This window comes from Penicillium solitum, assembly GCF_028829755.1.
Source record: "Penicillium solitum strain IBT 25940 chromosome Unknown utg000001l_segment0_segment0, whole genome shotgun sequence".
Taxonomy (NCBI): domain Eukaryota; kingdom Fungi; phylum Ascomycota; class Eurotiomycetes; order Eurotiales; family Aspergillaceae; genus Penicillium; species Penicillium solitum.
The window spans coordinates 6995322-7011668 of record NW_027072121.1 but is presented as its reverse complement, the minus strand read 5'-3'; the positions used below and the strand labels follow the sequence as shown (position 1 = coordinate 7011668).

Genomic DNA, 16347 nt, shown 5'->3' with positions numbered 1-16347 from the left:
ATATCACAATCCATCAAGATCAGGCGTGAGGGGGGAATTGAGCTAGGAGTTGAGAAGCTCTGAGGCATCCAGGTCCGAGGTGACGCCGTGTGGTTCCAGTCGGTTCTAAATTTTCGCCGATCCGGCTGAGTCATCACCTGGACAGCCCCCGAGGCCCGGGGTGGACGGGTGGAATTAGCTTAAAGCCGAGAGCCCCTTTCAAGCCTGTTGTTTATAAACTCCGTTATTGAACTAAATTGTCTAGGATTATTTTGATATAATTGGAGACCTGTCTGTAGATATTCCTATGAATAGGGCCCACCTTTGCGCCATTCGCTGCGTAATGGAAACCCATAATTATTCTGGTCACTCTGTAGAGACCTAGGGGATGGTTTCGAAATAACAAGAGGAGCGCTTCAATATACAAGATGTGTGGAGATGGTTTGGTATGGAGAGATAACACCGGAAACAATAATCCCACCGTCATGAGTTACATAAAAGGTAGATGAAAATGATTTTGGTCCATCATACACTCATGATCACTGCCCAGGCAGCGGCCCGCCGGGGCCAGCTCCTTCAAAAGGAGGGAAATTGGTGGACATATCCGCCCAGTCCCACTCGATTGTCATTGGCATTTGCCAGAGATCTTGTGGGACAAATGGCTGCTGGAATGATGCGATACCGGGGCTGGCACTGAATGGGTGTTGGTCAGAGAATCCAACACTAGCCATTTGATCAGGACTCAGCATGTCTGAAAACTCCTGCCCAATGCCAGGCATGGCATGGACATTGCTTGGGAGGTCGGCGGGGAGGTTATTTGTTGGGGGAATTGTAGTCCCCGGGAATGGTCCTCCTGTGCCGGGCGAGTGGGCGGCAGCCGTAGGGTTGGTAAACACGGAGGGAGAGAAGGATGCGGAGGTGGGCGGTGGTTGTGTACGTTTGGCGGAGGGTGAAGTTGCCGACTGTTCGTCGGCTGCGCCTGTAGAGTCTTCTGCATTCTTGCGTTTCTTTCGCGAATGAGACTCTTTTTCGGTTTTATCCAAGACCACCTTCGCAATTCTCTCGAATTCGCCACAAAGGCCTAGCATACGCTTGATGCTGCCATTGGATTCATCGGAGACTAGGGTGGACAGGAAGCTGACTACCACGCTCATTAATTTAACATCTGATCGAGCCCGCGCATCGTTGGGGTTCTGTAGGATGTTGGCGAAAAGAGTTACAAGGGCAGACACCGGATAGTAGAGAATCAGCCTGATATCAGGTTAGCAGCTGTTTGTTCCCATAATTCTCTGAAACGTACCAAACACAAGCAAAGTCTCCTTGTGGAATATACTTGATCAAATTAATCGATGCTCTGGCAGCGGTGACGCACAAAACTGCCGACAAGAACACCCTAGGGTTCAAGGGCCGTGCATTCAACCCTTGTATGGCATAATTGGACAGACGGCTTGTCCAATACCCGTGATGAACCGACATCCGATGAATGGTGGTCAAGCAATTGTAGTAGGCAAAATGTAGAACGACCATGTGGATGATGAGGGGGGTGTGGGTAGCTTGGATGTCGTATTCGGGGCGGAAGTCGATAGGAATGCTGTCTTTCCAGTCCTCCAACTCCTTGTCAAGTTCACCGATGGTATTGAGCAATTCACCGTCTGATTGTTTCGATGCTTTGGCAGAATAAAGTCGCTTGTATACTCTGCTTTGGATAGTGGCAAATTCACACAATGCCCGGAATAGGTTGAACTTGCTTCTACCATCAGATAATGGCACATTTCCAACATTGTCTGGAGGATCTTCGCTTGGCAGCTCGACATTCATATCATCGTCATCTTGTACTGGTGGTCGACCAGAGCGTAGACAAATGCTAAGGAATCGGTCAGTATTCAAAATAAAGGTATGCGGGCGCCTGGAAGCAGATCTTACTCTTTGTCAAGAAGATAGGCGATCCAGAACACTCTCTTCCGCTGCTCAACTTCGACCACGTTGAGGCCAAAGCTAGAACCGCGTTTGTGTAGACCAATGCTGTGGGAAAGTCGAATCGCCGCAGCGACTAGGAAGAAAGCAGGTTGTGGGTTAGGGGTTCCCTGAAGGAAGAGTGACTAGAAGAGTACGTTAGATAAAGCCACCGAAACCCGAGTAAGATAACTTTACCATGCCCAATAGCGCTTGCACGCTCAATAGATCGGTGTTGCGCATTGTGAGCTCGGTCAGAACTCCCATGGCGTTCTTCAAATAAAGCCAAGCTCTTTTGTCTTCTTCGTGTGGCACTAAGTTACTCATGACCCGAAGCCTGTGAGAAATCGCCAGGACAACATTTATACTTGCCCACCAGCCCGAACCTTCGTAGGGATCGCGCGAGTATTGCCGCTCCACCAGGTGCATGAATGTCGCTTCGTGGAACAATGGGAACATGCAATTGAAGTTTTCAAAGAAGTCCTTGAAAAGAGAAAGAGCTTCCTCCTTTGGCGGCAGAGGCTTGAACACACGTCTTGCGAAGATATCGCTGAAGATCTCGGGTTTCCAGTACATCCATTTATTGTCATCGACATATGCCGACGAGATCATGTCCTGGAAGGATGTATCGCCAGTTTTCTCATTGACCCACTGAATACCCTTTGGAGAGAATATAGAAAACCCAGATGAAGATCCTGTGAAAATGTTAACAAACTAGATCAAACCGTTTGCACAAACAAAGCCTACCGATATACCGAGTCTCCCCGCAGTTGTTTGTCACCAAAGAACACATCATATCCGACAGCGCTTCGACTTCGGTCTCCGATTTCTGCGACTCTGGTGATGTAGCGGCGGTCTGAGGACTGGAGTTGGAGTCCATACGAGGTGTGGTGTGATGGGAGCTCGGGGCCTGTTGCGCTGCAGCTGCTTGAGCCAGGAACATGCTGGAGCTTTTCGCTGCGTTCAACGCATTCGTTCGATCCGCGAGCCGCTTCTCCAATGTCCCGAGATCCGTCTTGCCACCATCGTCTTCTGACAACAGACCTGACAAACGCAACAACGACTCCATCCGGCCCAGTCGGTTTTCCAGACCTTCGATGTATTTCGCTCTATGTAGGAGATAACCTGAGGTCAGATACAGAACTTTATATGCAATGAAGTATACAAGTATACATACCCTTTAGGGGGGTTCCGCTTCTTCTCCACTTGTGTGAAAATGCATTCCGTCTTGTAGTTGATGCAGTGTGAGCATTTTGGCATTTTCCCATCACATTTAATCTTCTTCTTCCGACACATATCGCACGCCTGTTGGCTCATTAGATGTGTTCTCAATCTCTGTAACGGGTAATGATCCTCACCCTCGCGATCCTCCGTCTCTTCGCATCGTTGGTCTCGTCCCCCGCGCCTAATGACGAATCATCGTACATAGACCCCGCCTGCATCTGAGTATGATCGTAGTTGAATAGTTGTGGGGTGTGATTCATCATAGGCGGGTCGAAGCCCATGCCGTCGCCGTCCCCCAAGCCATCCATTTTGCGTTTGAGGGGCAACGGAAACTCCGCGGAGTAGAGGTAATGGCGGTGATAAGTAATCGATATTGCGGGGTGTTTCTCAGCACAGAGGTTTTTCTTTTTCACCCCCTGAGAAGAAAGAGAGAGAGAGAGAATGCGCTATGGATTATAGAAATGAATGACGCATGGAAGGATAGGATAGAAGCTTTTTTTTTTCAAAGGGAGTTGACAATGAAAACCACTGAACACAAGCACCTCAAAAGTTTGGTACTTTAGGTAAGAAATGACTCAACCACACGTGAGCACATATGCTGATTGATATGATTTTAAACTTCGATGTAAGAGGATAAAACGCTATACGGAGTTACGCCATACGAGTTGTTGCCTTGAAGATTATTTGGCATGACGGAACCCGCGAAACCCGACCGCCGAGTGGACGGTCGATTTCGTCCGATCCGGAGAACAGGGGCATTGGCACCCGTTCAATCTCTTCCAATCCACTCCACCCTTAACGCCGATCTAACATTTTTCTTTCCGTGTAGCGTAATTATTGCGAGAAGTGTGTGTGTGGCGTTCTATATGGGGTAGGACGGATCCTGTGCCCAGGCCATATCACCTTGCGAGTCTTGGGCCTACATGTGTCTTACTCTCCAGGGGTGTGTCTTACTGTCCAGGGGTTGAGCTGTTTGGTGACTAAGAGTCGCCGAGATCGACAATTTGGCAGCATGATCTGATATGATGCCGGGGATTGCCGGTTCTAGAGTCTTGGAAGTGTCAGATGTATAGTAATATAAAAGTACATTCAACGAAGAGCGGCGATCTCGTAGGGATATGTGAAAACAGTGCATATAATACAACAAGGTTCGTAAAGAGCAGTCCTGTTCCTTCGATCTTGTAAATGCCAAACCAACGCCACGCTATGTGCCCAAAATATGATGACCGTTTGGTCAATGTCGAGACCTAAATCCGCTTTTCCATCGTTGCCCAGAGGTCATTGCCGGAGAAGAGATAAATCAAAGTCGCATCGGCAAAATCTTAAGCATGTTTGTCGAGGAATTCCTTCGCCTCGTTAATTTTAGTCGCCAAGTATGGGCTGCCGCCACGATCGGGGTGGTTGAGCAACATGAGCTGGCGGTGGTTCTTGCGGATCTTGTCCTTGGTCAAAGTTCGTTCACTGAGAAAAGAAATCATGTCAGTTCTGGTAGATCAAACGTTTGTAGCGAGCACATACGCAAGTTGTAGAATCAGGGAGGCTTCCCGACGGTTCATGCGCGGTTCAAATCCTCTGTGGTACGACGTTAGTCAATATTCCGTAGAAGCATGAGGTGATAAAATGTCCACAAACCCCTTATAGAATGCCTTTCCGGCAGCGTTTAAGCCTCCCTTGGAGCGGCGGTAGGCGACCAGACCAGCGCGGCCCTGTAGACAATAAGTTAGTCCCGTGCTGCTGAACAAAGAGCGTTTTCACTCACCAAAAAGGCAGTTGTGGCAATGCCAAATCCAATAGCGAGAGCAGAAGCCATTTTGTAGATTGAGAAGGATAGAGTCGCGAATGGAGATCAAGTCAGTTGGACCGGGGAATGGGCGAAGAGGCGCCGGGATAGAAAAGTCAGCGCGGGTGTCCCCAAAAGGGTTTAGCGTGGTCTGCTCCACCATTCAGGCCCGAGCTACAGAAAAAGTTTCTTGCGACTCAACGAAGACATAACCAACACCACACCACAATCATGCGGTAAGTTTTGCCGTTAATTTTTGTCTGTACCCGTTCTATGGAATGCTAATATTCATTTTATCTGCAGTGTTGAAACCTGTCACTTCTGTTCCCGCCCGGCCTTCCCGAGTAAGGGCATCACATTCGTCCGCAACGATGCCCGACAATTCCGCTTCTGTCGGTCCAAGTGCCACAAGAACTTCAAGATGAAGCGTCAGCCCCGCAAGCTTAAGTGGACCAAGACTCACCGTGCCTCCCGCGGAAAGGAGATGATCGTGGACTCGTCGCTTGTCCTGTCCCAGTTCGCCAAGAAGAGAAACGTCCCCGTCAAGTACGACCGCAACCTTATGGCTGCTACCCTCACTGCCATGGAGAGAGTGGAGGAGATCAGAACCCGCCGCGAGCGTGTGTTCACGAAACGCCGCCTGGCCGGCAAACTCGCCCGCGAGCGCCAACGCGAGGCAGACCGCAAGGTCGTCAACGAGGGCGAGCACCTCATCCGGAAGGAACTCCGCGAGCGCGAGGAGGGTCTCCCCATGGTTGCCGAGCAGAGCAAGGTTTCCAACAGAGTCCACGGCGAGGAGAGAATCCGCCAGAAGCAGAAGGCCAAGCTTTTGGTGGATGGTGGAGTGGAGGAGCAGATGGATATCGACTAAATTTTATCCTGGGCATCTATTTTTTCTTTTGTTTTATGCTTTCTCAGATACGACACGGTTCCTGCAACACGCAGATTTTCGGAGTTGGGCATGCTTTGGTGTTTTAAAAGCAATCAATGTTTTTCATCATATCTCATATCCAGTGGGCTGTTAGCCTCTTGCTGCTTGGGAGGCTAATAAAAATGTGTTTACAATGACCCATATTACATAGGTTGCTAGTTTGCTAGTCTGTACAGTGACCAGAGTGGTCAAATGACCATAATGAGATCTTTGGAGAACGACCCCAACAAATATCCCATTTAGGCAAGCCCTTATTGTAATCTTCTCGTCTACATCACCTCTGGGGCTACCGGCAACTTTCTCTTGGTCAACCCCACTAAGCCCTCTGCTATAGACTACAATCTAGTTTGGAGGCCTCAATCCTCTATAGGAGTAGGTAGATAACGATTTGGCTGTTGATCTCAATGCAACACAAATCTACGAGTATCGATCCCATGCACATAACCTAAAGCCAAGAGCACGTGCAAATCAAGCCTATTTCAATAAAGCACCACATTTAATGATATTATCATCTTGCCCTTCAAACAATCTCACATTTCCATCTAGCATCGCTTCCCCTCTAGTACACTCACGCTGCATGAACCAGCGCTATGCAAAAGATGGTGCCTTTATACCTTCAACTCGAAAGTCGCTACCGTGACCTAGAGGAGATTCGTGAATCCCTTTCGAACTTGGACGGCGAAGTTCTCACTTATGAGATGGTTGAGCATCTGAGGATCAATTTTCATCACTTAGATATTGATACCGGTACGACATCCGATTTAGTGACTCCTTACTTCCTTCCACGATCATCATTTCCTAGTTGTCGTGGCATGAGTAGGGATCTGGGCATGGACTGGATATTCGACGCGGGACAGGACAGGGCCAGTTACGGGCAAAGATTGAACCCCCCTGTCCTATCGAGATTCTTTCTAGCGGCCCTACAATTGACACATGATAATTACTCTTGTGGGATGAGTAGAGATTTAGATGTCCTTATTCGCAATTCGAAGTAAGTTGATCCCTATACTAAGCCCTATATTGCTCTAAGGCTATCTACTAAGGACTAACAACTGATGTACAATTCTAGAATTATACACCATGTTTGGCTGATAGACAGGTAAGTATCCTTTGCTATACGCTTCAAAAACAATAGACATCATATGCTAAAAGCCACTTAAGAGCCTTTAGTAGGGAACACGTGCCAGGTCGTCCTCATTGCCGCCTACTCTATGCTTATTGTGATGGTCGGTTGAGGGTTCATTTTACCGGAGTCCTGGATGTTACACCATTCGCAGTCGAGCTCGCACCTGAGAAAGACTACCTTGATATCATTGACTTGCCTAAATACTATGACACAATTGATAAAATGTTAAAATGGGCGTGGCCAGTTGTACGAGGAGATACTAGCAAAAGGAGGCTTGAAGATTGTCAAAACTTGTTGGATCAGCCCATTAATACTTGATTGTCCAGGCTTGTTTGCTTGCAGACTGAGCAGTTTCCTTGGTAGTCTCGAGGATATAAACACCTTGCTTTTGCTAGTAGCCAGATCAGAACTCATTCTCTAACTTTTAGCTTTCTCAACTATTCAACTTGTCAGTACCATGGCTCGTCGCTAACGGTGATGATGATTCTCAGGAACTTCCGCGAGACTCTCGTACTGTGATGATAATGTGAATGAGAAACGATGTGTTATGAGGGCCTTAGACCATATGTTGGTGCCTCAGACATCATTGATACCCCTCACCAGAGTAGACAGTGGGCAGATCATGCCTCTGTAACAATACAACTCTCTCCCTCCTCAATTTCTAGCCCTACGTATGGTAGACGCCTAAACACGAGGGCGTGCTCATTGTGCCCGATATGGATGAAAGAATATGAAGATAGGAAGGAGAGGAGTAGGAGGAAGAGAGAAAAGAGGGAGGCACTATGTCAAGACAGTGCTAGAAACTGCCTAAACCCCTAGCACTGATCGAACACCCAAACTCTAGGATATGGAAGAAGAATTGAGGTCGTCGGGTGTACCACGAATGAGAAGACAGCGCGAAGCAGCGTTGGGAAGGTTAAAGATATGTAGTCCAGAACAGATATATCGAGAGATAGCTGGCAGCTAGATGATCTGCGAACTAAGTGGGAGATACGCATAAATGACAGAAAAGAAAAGACCAAGAGGAAATTGAGCGGTGTTCTTGTGCCGCGCTTGATATGATCAGTAGCAAACTAAATACAGTACAAGAATGGACGGCAAGAAGATGCTTCGGGTGTGGGACGAAAAAAGCGAGAGGCTAGATGGTCAAGAGAAAAAAGTGGTAGAGTAAGAGGTAAAAAAGAACAAAGCGCCCCTCTGACAAGCGAAAACTCCCCTATTCGGTCATCCTTCCATATAGATCAAACCAGGTCCAATCGTAGACTGCGCCAAACACCACCTCCAATAGGAGGAGAAATGAAATTCAGAAGAAAAAAAAGCGAATGCAATGGTGGAGGTTGATGACGGATAATCATAACAGACGGAGGGGAAAGACGTAGGTGGGTATGAAGTAGACAAAAGTAGATGAGACTCATATAGACAGGGTATAGTCGCATCGAAATCATCTGCATGGAAATAAATATGCTAAACTCATGTACTGTTGGATCGTAGCAATGCCTGGGAATAATTAGCCAAGCTGTTTTGGGGGTTCGGTTCTGAACATACAGCTAACGTACCCGCTCATCGATCATCTCTTCTTTCTCTTCCGAGGGACTGACCACACTGCCCCGGGTGATAGGACCAGAGCTTGTGATAGACCGGGAATCTACAACCGGGCGAGGGGACGGCAAGGGCTGCTGCTTTGACCGTTGTTGTGGGGGCTGCGGCTGTTGGTTCTCATTCATTGAGTAGTTGGGGTGCATTTCCCCGCTGCTCGAAATCCTAGACTCCTTGCTCTTCTCCAATAGCGACCCACCAAGGGTAGCACATTTGAGGATAGTTTGCATCATCTGGTTTTGTTTCAGCGGCTTGGACAGGTACTCGTCCATTTGGGCCTGGATACACTTCTCCCGATCACCCAACATGGCGTGGGCAGTGAGCGCGATAATTGGAGTTCGTTGAAGCCCACTCTCGCGTTCATATTCACGGATCTTGCCGGTGGCTTCAAAGCCACCCATGACTGGCATCTGAACATCCATCAAGATAACATCGTAACGACGTTTCTTGACAGCCTCGACAGCTTCCAAGCCGTTACCAACAACAAACACGTTGTGGTTATGCTTCTGAAGAATCTTCATCGCAAGCTGCTGGTTCACGTCGTTATCCTCCGCGAGAAGAATATCGAATGAACGTGAGTTGTCGGTGGTGATCGGCGTCGACCGGCCTTCCAAGGCTGGTAGCATACCGTTGCCAAGATCAATCGGCTGACAGGGGGTAGTCATGTATGAGCTGATACCAAGGTCCAAAGCCGACTTTAGGCTCACGCACACCAAAGGACAGACCAAAACAATCGGAATGTACTTGAACTCGTCAAACGTCCGCAAGACACGGGCTGTGTCCACCGAGTCAACAATAATAACATCGTAGGCATGGCCTGATTCCTTGCCAGAAGGATCTTGGATCTCGGGTGGGGGAACATGTTCTTCATTCCGTACAACCAACGGCTCCAGGTCAATCTTCTTCAACATCTTCATGACGTTGGTAGCTTGAACACCGTTCTGACCCTTGTCGATGAACAACACGCGGTGGTTCTTGTACGGCAAGAGCTGATTGGCAATGACGCTCAAGGACTGGTCTGCGAGTTTCACCACACAGGTGAAGTGGAAGGTACTTCCATGTCCATATTCGGAAGTGACCCAAACGTCACCACCCATCAAATTTACAAGACGCTTGGAAATCGACAATCCCAACCCAGTGCCACCGAATCTGCGGGTGGTTGAGCCATCGGCTTGTTGGAAGGTATCGAAAATGAGGTCAAGTTTATCCTCTTCAATTCCAATGCCCGTGTCGGACACCGAGAATTCAAAGGCGTATTCGTTGGTCGTGCATTGTTCTCTGTCCGACTTTCGGATAGTGAGCTTAACCTCACCATGCTCGGTGAACTTTATAGCGTTTCCAACAAGATTGAGAATGATCTGGCGGAGACGGAATGGATCGCCAATGACATAATCGGGAACGGTGTTGTCAACTTGGTAGGTCAAACTCAAGAACTTCTCGTTGGCCTTGACAGCCAAGGTCTTGAGAGCATTGAAGACAGTACCTCTGACGGTGAATGGAATGCTCTCGATAACCATGCGGTTGGCTTCGATCTTGGAAATATCCAGAATGTCATCAATAATAGTCAACAAACTGTTCGCCAAGTTGTGCACGACGTTCAACATTTCTCGGGTGTATGGCTTGAGATCATCCGTATCCAACGTCAACTGGGTCATTCCAATGATACCGTTCATCGGCGTTCTGATCTCGTGTGACATATTGGCCAAGAACTCTGATTTGGTGCGATTGGCGAGTTCGGCAGCTTCCCTGGCGGCAGTGTTTCGCTGGATACTATCCCGCAGGTTGGAAACCATCTTGTTGATCTTCCGTTTCAGCTCGTCCATTTCACCAGACGCGTTGACCGTGATCAACTTGGTAAAGTCACCGTCGGTGGCGGCATCGGTAATTTCACCGAAAGCACGGACTTGCGATGTCAAGTTCTCGGCCATGGTGTTCACGTCCTCGGTAATTTCCTTCCAAGTACCCGCAATACCCTCCACGTTGGCTTGTCCTCCCATCTTGCCGTCAACGCCGACATCTCGGGCGACCTTCTTAAGCTCAGTAGCGAATTTGGCGAGTCGACCCACCATGTGGTTGATGGTGACCTTAAGCGTGAGAATTTCTCCCTGGGCATGCACTTCGATCTTTTTGCTCAAGTCTCCCTTGGCAATAGCTTGCGTGACATCGGAAATACTTCGGACCTGAGACGTCAAATTCTGTGCCATGGTGTTCACATTGTCCGTCAGGTCCTTCCATTTTCCTTCCACGTTGTCGACCTTGGCCTGACCACCGAGGGTACCGTCTGTGCCGACCTCACGAGCCACCTTACTAACTTCGAAAGCAAAGGTGTTGAGACGATCCACCATGCCATTAATCGTGCTCTTGAGGTCGAGAATTTCTCCTTGTACGTTGGCAGTAACCTTTTTGGTTAGATCACCCTTGGCGACCGCGGTAGTGACATCCGCAATCTCACGCACCTGCGTGGTCAGGTTGTTGGCCATGCGGTTGACGTTTTCTGTCAAATCCTTCCATGTTCCTTCGACATCATTCACGGTAGCTTGGCCTCCAAGAACACCATCGGTACCGACTTCCTTGGCAATCTTGGTGACTTCTTGTGCGAATTGTCGTAGTTGATCCACCATGGAATTGATAATATTCTTCAACTCGGCGATTTCTCCCTTACAGTTGGCCTGGACCTTCTGCGTGAGATCACCCTTGGCAACAGCCTTTGTGACAGTAGCAATATCTCGCACTTGCGTGGTAAGATTGTTGGCCATGGCGTTGACATTAACCGTGAGTTCGTTCCACATGCCCTGGACACCCTCGATCTGAGCTTGTCCTCCCAGTACACCTTCCGTACCGACATCACGCGCGACTCGAGTAACTTCTGTTGCAAACGTTCGGAGTTGGTCTACCATGGTATTGATCGTTTGTTGCAACTCCAGAATTTCACCTTGGGCCCGGCTCTCAATCTTCTGACTAAGATCACCGTGGGCGACAGCGGTAGTTACGGCGGCAATTTCTCGCACTTGATCTGTCAAGTTCTTGGCCATAATGTTCACGTTCTCCGTAAGCTCTTTCCAGATACCATGGACGCCAGTGATCTGGGCTTGTCCACCGAGTATTCCTTCAGTACCGACTTCGCGTGCGACACGAGACACTTCGCTACCGAAGACTTGCAGTTGATCCATCATAGTGTTAATTGTTCGTTTGAAAGTTGCGATTTCAGGGTCCATCTCCAGGGGGTGAATTTGAACCTTCATAGACAGGTCACCGTTGGCGACTTGAGTGATGATACCACCGATTTCACGCAAAGCTTTCTGGAAGGCCTCGTTGGCCTGCTGGTGCTTGCGCAACTCACGTTCGAGAAGCACGACATCCTCATTTTCGACCTTGGTCAGAGCACGGCGAGTGTGCTCTTCCTGTTTTTGCAATTCGTCGCGAACCTGAGCAATAATATCCTTTTGGCTGCTTATCTCCTCGGCCTGCTTTTGTACGTGGTTGCGGAGGAAGCTAATATCCTCTTCCCGCACGACACGGGTGCCGTTATCATCTTCATCATCGGATTCGTCGTCTATTTCTCCCAGGGGCGGTTCGTCCGCGGGGACCGGGATCGCTTTTTGCTGCTGTGACAGAGAGTCAGAATCTTGACCGGACGACAAGCGAGAGAGCCCAAATGTCCTCAAGAAATTCCTCTCGTTGGTCTCTTCAGCAGACGGAGTGGTCTGGTAGGGGTCCGCCTGCTGTTGGAAATTGTGGTGACTGACAGCTTGGAATTCCAGATGATGCACGCGGCGCACCAGGGCCTCAAGCTCGGCTTCGAAGGCTTCCTTGGCGGGACTGTTTTCTCCGGGAAGTTTGGCCGATTTGGTACCGTTGGCTAACTGGAAATCAAATGGGGGCGAAGAGGAACCGGGGGTAGATTCGTCTCTTGCTAGATTCTGCAGCACGGCAGCCGCGGCCACGAGTGTCTCGTCCGCGCTAGCCATTGTGGCCTACATCGGTTAGTTTATAGTACAAATATGCAACACATATTATAGTACCAATCCCCCCGTTGAGAATTATGGGATGTAGGGTATCGGAGGTAAAGCTTCAGGATCACTCACTGGAAAGTCTGGATCCTGACCGGATGACAGAAATATAGTCTAATTAAGGCGACATGAGGGGGGGAAGTCCAAATAGAAGATAGTAATAAATAGAGCCCGAGTCAACCGGGGATAAATATGAAAGGGAATCTGGAAACCTTGGAAGTCGGGAAGGGGGAAAATAGGTGGATAAGCCTTGGGAGCCACTGGAGAACGCGCCCGGTTATGTAAGCCACCACTTGGATGGCTCTGCGGGGGTAAAGACAAAAAGAAACTTAGAATCAACAGATAATAAAAAAAAGGGTTTATCGAATCAAATCAAAAAAAAGGAGGTTTAAGGACGAGAAGAGAAAAGCGGGAATTTGGATGGGGGAGGGGAAAAAAAAAACAGATTTTGAAAGGGGCGGTGATATGTCGCCTCTTTGGGGTTTTTTGGGGGGGGTTTTTTTTTTAGAGGGACTTTTTGTTCTTTCTATGTGTCTCAAATGTTTAGGTATAATCTATAAATCGCCTCTGATCAGGAAAACGAAGAGAGAAAAAAAAAATAAAATGGGTCAAATTGGGTAAAAATAGGTAAAAAAATGGGTTATGTTTCTGCACATTTATCAAAATCAATGCCCAGGTGACTGCGTAGGGACGCACGGACTGATCTATTATAGTTTTTTTTTCATGGGTATACCTACATGGGTACTCCGTATATATACCTGAGGTACTTCGTATATTATATCAACATGCATAATGTATCTACATGTTACTCCGTACCGAGTATCAAGTTACCTATATCAATACCGAATACGGAGTACACAATTCCCGTTTCATACCCAGGTATAGAAGTGATCGACTCTGGAACTAGTGTCGATCACAAGGTGGCTCCGGTTCGTGGTTTTGCTCTCAATAGTCTAATTCCATATCCTTTGGTAAATTACTCCCATCCATCCCCTTCTTATCCCCAGAGGTAAAGATAGGCGAGACAGAGTTTGAGGAACAATTGGCTGGGATCCAGTGGGATCCAGTCGAAGTTAGTCTGAGCCTATAAGGAACCAACGAGAATGTCTGTTCGTTAGGGTACTGCCACAGATCCATAGTTTGATTGACATCGCAATTTGCGTCTTTTGTTGGTGGCTGAGCCGTCGGGCTTAGCGTCTCCAGATGTCCCGTTATCGTTGGCCGAGGTATTGGCACCGTCTATTGGTCACATGGGGACCTCGTGCGGTGGTGAGAATGTGAAGCTGTTCGACTTTCCACGGTGCCTGGATCACTCGCTACTATATATGTACCGACCATATGTTTCAAAATATAATAAAAAAGATGGAAACCAGGTGTTCGCAATGGGTAGGATTCTTTACAGATCCTATATAGATGAAATAAAGTCCAGTGGGAAAAAAAAAAAAGATACCTGCAATATACAACGTTGGAGGTAGCAGGTACGTACCTGCTAAACTTCAAATGTTGGGTTGGCTGGTAGGCGGTAGAAGTGTGCCTTCTTAGGGCAACTGTCAACAAGTCAACTGGTCAACGGCCAACAGTCAATGGCGGGGTGGAAACGGCACAAGTGGTCGGTGTGCCCTGACGTATTATCTTTTGGAATCCCGCAGAGTCATAATTCTGTGAAATATTGTCCGATCGAAAGAACGACCTTCAAAACACCCGTCAAAAATTGACTCTGCAGGAGAAGGCTGCAGCCATGGCGTCCGACTTGACAAACCAGATTTTGGACGCCCTGTCCGCGTCCGATGCGCCCATCCTCTCCAGCGATGCCTTCCCCTCCACCCCCTCATTGAACGTTAAGAGTGCGCTCGACCGCCTTGATTCCCGCCAGATGGTCGAATATGAGACCCTAGAGAAGGAAATCGTCACTCTCACTGCTGAGGGTCAGGAGATTGCCGCCAATGGCAGTCACGAGGCCAAGGTCTTCGCCGTGGTGCTTGCTGCCATGGACGGATTGAAGATCTCCGACTTGCCCGGAATTGTGGGCAAGGAGAATGCCAAAGTTGGCCAAGGAAACGCCTTCAAGCGTGGCTGGATTAAGAAGGACAAGGATTTGCTGCGGGCATCCGCAGACTCAGTTGTCGACGAGACGCAACAGCAACTGCTTGCCGTTCAAAAAACAAAGACTCTGGAGGATAAAAAGGTCCTGGCTGACCTCAAGCGGAGAAAGTTGATAGGTCTGGCAAAGGAGATTGATTTCAAGATCACCAAGGGTCCCAAGTACGCCCGGGAATTTGTCAAGGAGCAGACCGACCTCACTCCGGAGATGATTGCCAATGGCTCGTGGAAGACGGCGCACCTCAAGCCCTACAACTTCAATGCTAAGGGTGCCCCGACTCCATCTGGTACACTACACCCGCTGAACAAGGTCCGCCAAGAGTTCCGCAACATCTTCTTCGACATGGGTTTCGAGGAGATGCCCACCAACCGCTTTGTCGAGACCGGTTTCTGGAACTTCGACGCTCTGTTCGTGCCCCAGCAACACCCCGCCCGTGATCTCCAGGATACTTTCTACATCTCCGACCCTGCCGTGGCAGACGGTCCTCGCGAGGACCCCCCCAACGACCCCCACCGCCCCGCGCAACTAAAGTCCGAGAAGCCCCTCGACTACAAGAAGTACTGGGACAACGTCCGTGAGGTCCACGAGCACGGAAAATTCGGCTCCATTGGCTACCGCTACCCCTGGAGCGCCGATGAGTCGCTCCGTCTGGTGCTCCGCACCCACACCACCTCCATCTCGACCTACATGCTGCACAAGCTGGCCGCCAACCCCCGGCCGGCTCGCTTCTTCAGTATCGACCGTGTCTTCCGAAATGAGTCTGTCGATGCTACTCATCTGGCAGAGTTCCACCAGGTCGAGGGTGTCATTGCTGACTTCGGTCTGACCCTTGGTGGTCTAATTGGATTCATGGAGGTCTTCTTCGCCAAGATGGGCATCCACAAGCTGCGCTTCAAGCCCGCCTACAACCCTTACACTGAGCCTAGTATGGAGATCTTCGGCTACCACGACGGTCTGGGCAAGTGGGTTGAGATCGGTAACAGTGGCATGTTCCGTCCGGAGATGCTGGAGGCTATGGGTCTGCCTAAGGACCTGAGAGTCTACGGATGGGGATTGAGTCTGGAGAGACCTACTATGATCAAGTACGTTGCATCATCTACCATTTATCTTCATTTACTAATATCTTTTAGGTATGCCGTCAGCAACATTCGTGAACTGCTCGGTCACAAGGTCGACCTGAACTTCATTGAGACCAACCCGGCTGTTCGTCTTGAGAAGGATTAAACAGAGAAATACACATAGAGAAAAAAAAAGAACGTGCTTTTAGTTGTGCCTTGCTTATGGGGGTTTCCCGCTTGCAATCACGAGTTTATGTGGAAGGAAACATATTACATATCAACGATGGACAGGATGTGAATAAAATACTTGATAAAACGAATCCAGCGTAGCCAGTCAATGTAGACACTTGAGAAAAAAAAAAGCAGACTGTCGAAATGATATTCATCTAGCATGTGTCTACAAGGGATGTCCTGCCCGTATCTGTGCCCCAGTGCATGGATCTCTGCAGCAATGGCTCTTCAGCAGGCAAAGCTCGGAAGCATAATCTTCGGCAACGAAAAGTATTTCTACCTCCTCACTCACGGAGTTGGAGACAACGAAGACCAAGACCAGCGAACCAGTCTGGTTTTCTGAGTCTACAAAGAATGA

The 16347-nt window shown here is 48.8% G+C and overlaps 6 protein-coding genes across 6 annotated transcripts; 3 read left to right on the top strand and 3 right to left on the bottom strand.

Annotated features, from left to right (window-relative positions):
* Positions 1-238: 238 nt before the first annotated feature.
* On the bottom strand, positions 239-3654 carry atrR (transcription factor atrR). Its single transcript, XM_040953215.2, has 7 exons — positions 3291-3654; positions 3110-3237; positions 2680-3041; positions 2131-2627; positions 1903-2078; positions 1280-1843; positions 239-1230 (listed from the first exon to the last, which is right to left on the bottom strand). Exons 1-7 carry the CDS (start codon positions 3462-3464, stop codon positions 519-521), a joined length of 2613 nt encoding a protein of 870 aa, XP_040816109.2. The 5' UTR covers positions 3465-3654; the 3' UTR covers positions 239-518.
* A 404-nt stretch (positions 3655-4058) lies between these two features.
* pam18 (putative mitochondrial DnaJ chaperone (Tim14)) lies at positions 4059-5004 on the bottom strand. The gene is made up of 4 exons (XM_040953326.2): positions 4916-5004; positions 4789-4862; positions 4675-4728; positions 4059-4617 (listed from the first exon to the last, which is right to left on the bottom strand). The coding sequence occupies exons 1-4, from the start codon at positions 4964-4966 to the stop codon at positions 4479-4481; spliced, it is 318 nt and encodes a 105-aa protein (XP_040816141.1). The 5' UTR covers positions 4967-5004; the 3' UTR covers positions 4059-4478.
* Positions 5005-5132: 128 nt separating this feature from the next.
* N7455_002660 (ribosomal eL24 family protein) lies at positions 5133-6103 on the top strand. Its single transcript, XM_040953350.2, has 2 exons — positions 5133-5172; positions 5240-6103. Exons 1-2 carry the CDS (start codon positions 5168-5170, stop codon positions 5805-5807), a joined length of 573 nt encoding a protein of 190 aa, XP_040816129.1. The 5' UTR covers positions 5133-5167; the 3' UTR covers positions 5808-6103.
* Positions 6104-8463: 2360 nt separating this feature from the next.
* tcsC (putative two-component osmosensing histidine kinase (Bos1)) lies at positions 8464-12557 on the bottom strand (the record flags this gene model as incomplete). Its single annotated transcript, XM_040953298.2, has 2 exons — positions 8464-8490; positions 8550-12557. The coding sequence occupies 2 exons, from the start codon at positions 12555-12557 to the stop codon at positions 8464-8466; spliced, it is 4035 nt and encodes a 1344-aa protein (XP_040816269.1).
* Positions 12558-14337: 1780 nt separating this feature from the next.
* N7455_002658 (phenylalanine--tRNA ligase subunit alpha) lies at positions 14338-15924 on the top strand (the record flags this gene model as incomplete). Its single annotated transcript, XM_040953333.2, has 2 exons — positions 14338-15782; positions 15831-15924. The coding sequence occupies 2 exons, from the start codon at positions 14338-14340 to the stop codon at positions 15922-15924; spliced, it is 1539 nt and encodes a 512-aa protein (XP_040816106.2).
* Positions 15925-16149: 225 nt separating this feature from the next.
* On the top strand, positions 16150-16332 carry N7455_002657 (uncharacterized protein; the record flags this gene model as incomplete). The annotated part of the gene is made up of 1 exon (XM_065604330.1): positions 16150-16332. One exon carries the CDS (start codon positions 16150-16152, stop codon positions 16330-16332), a length of 183 nt encoding a protein of 60 aa, XP_065462821.1.
* Between the last annotated feature and the right edge of the window lie 15 nt (positions 16333-16347).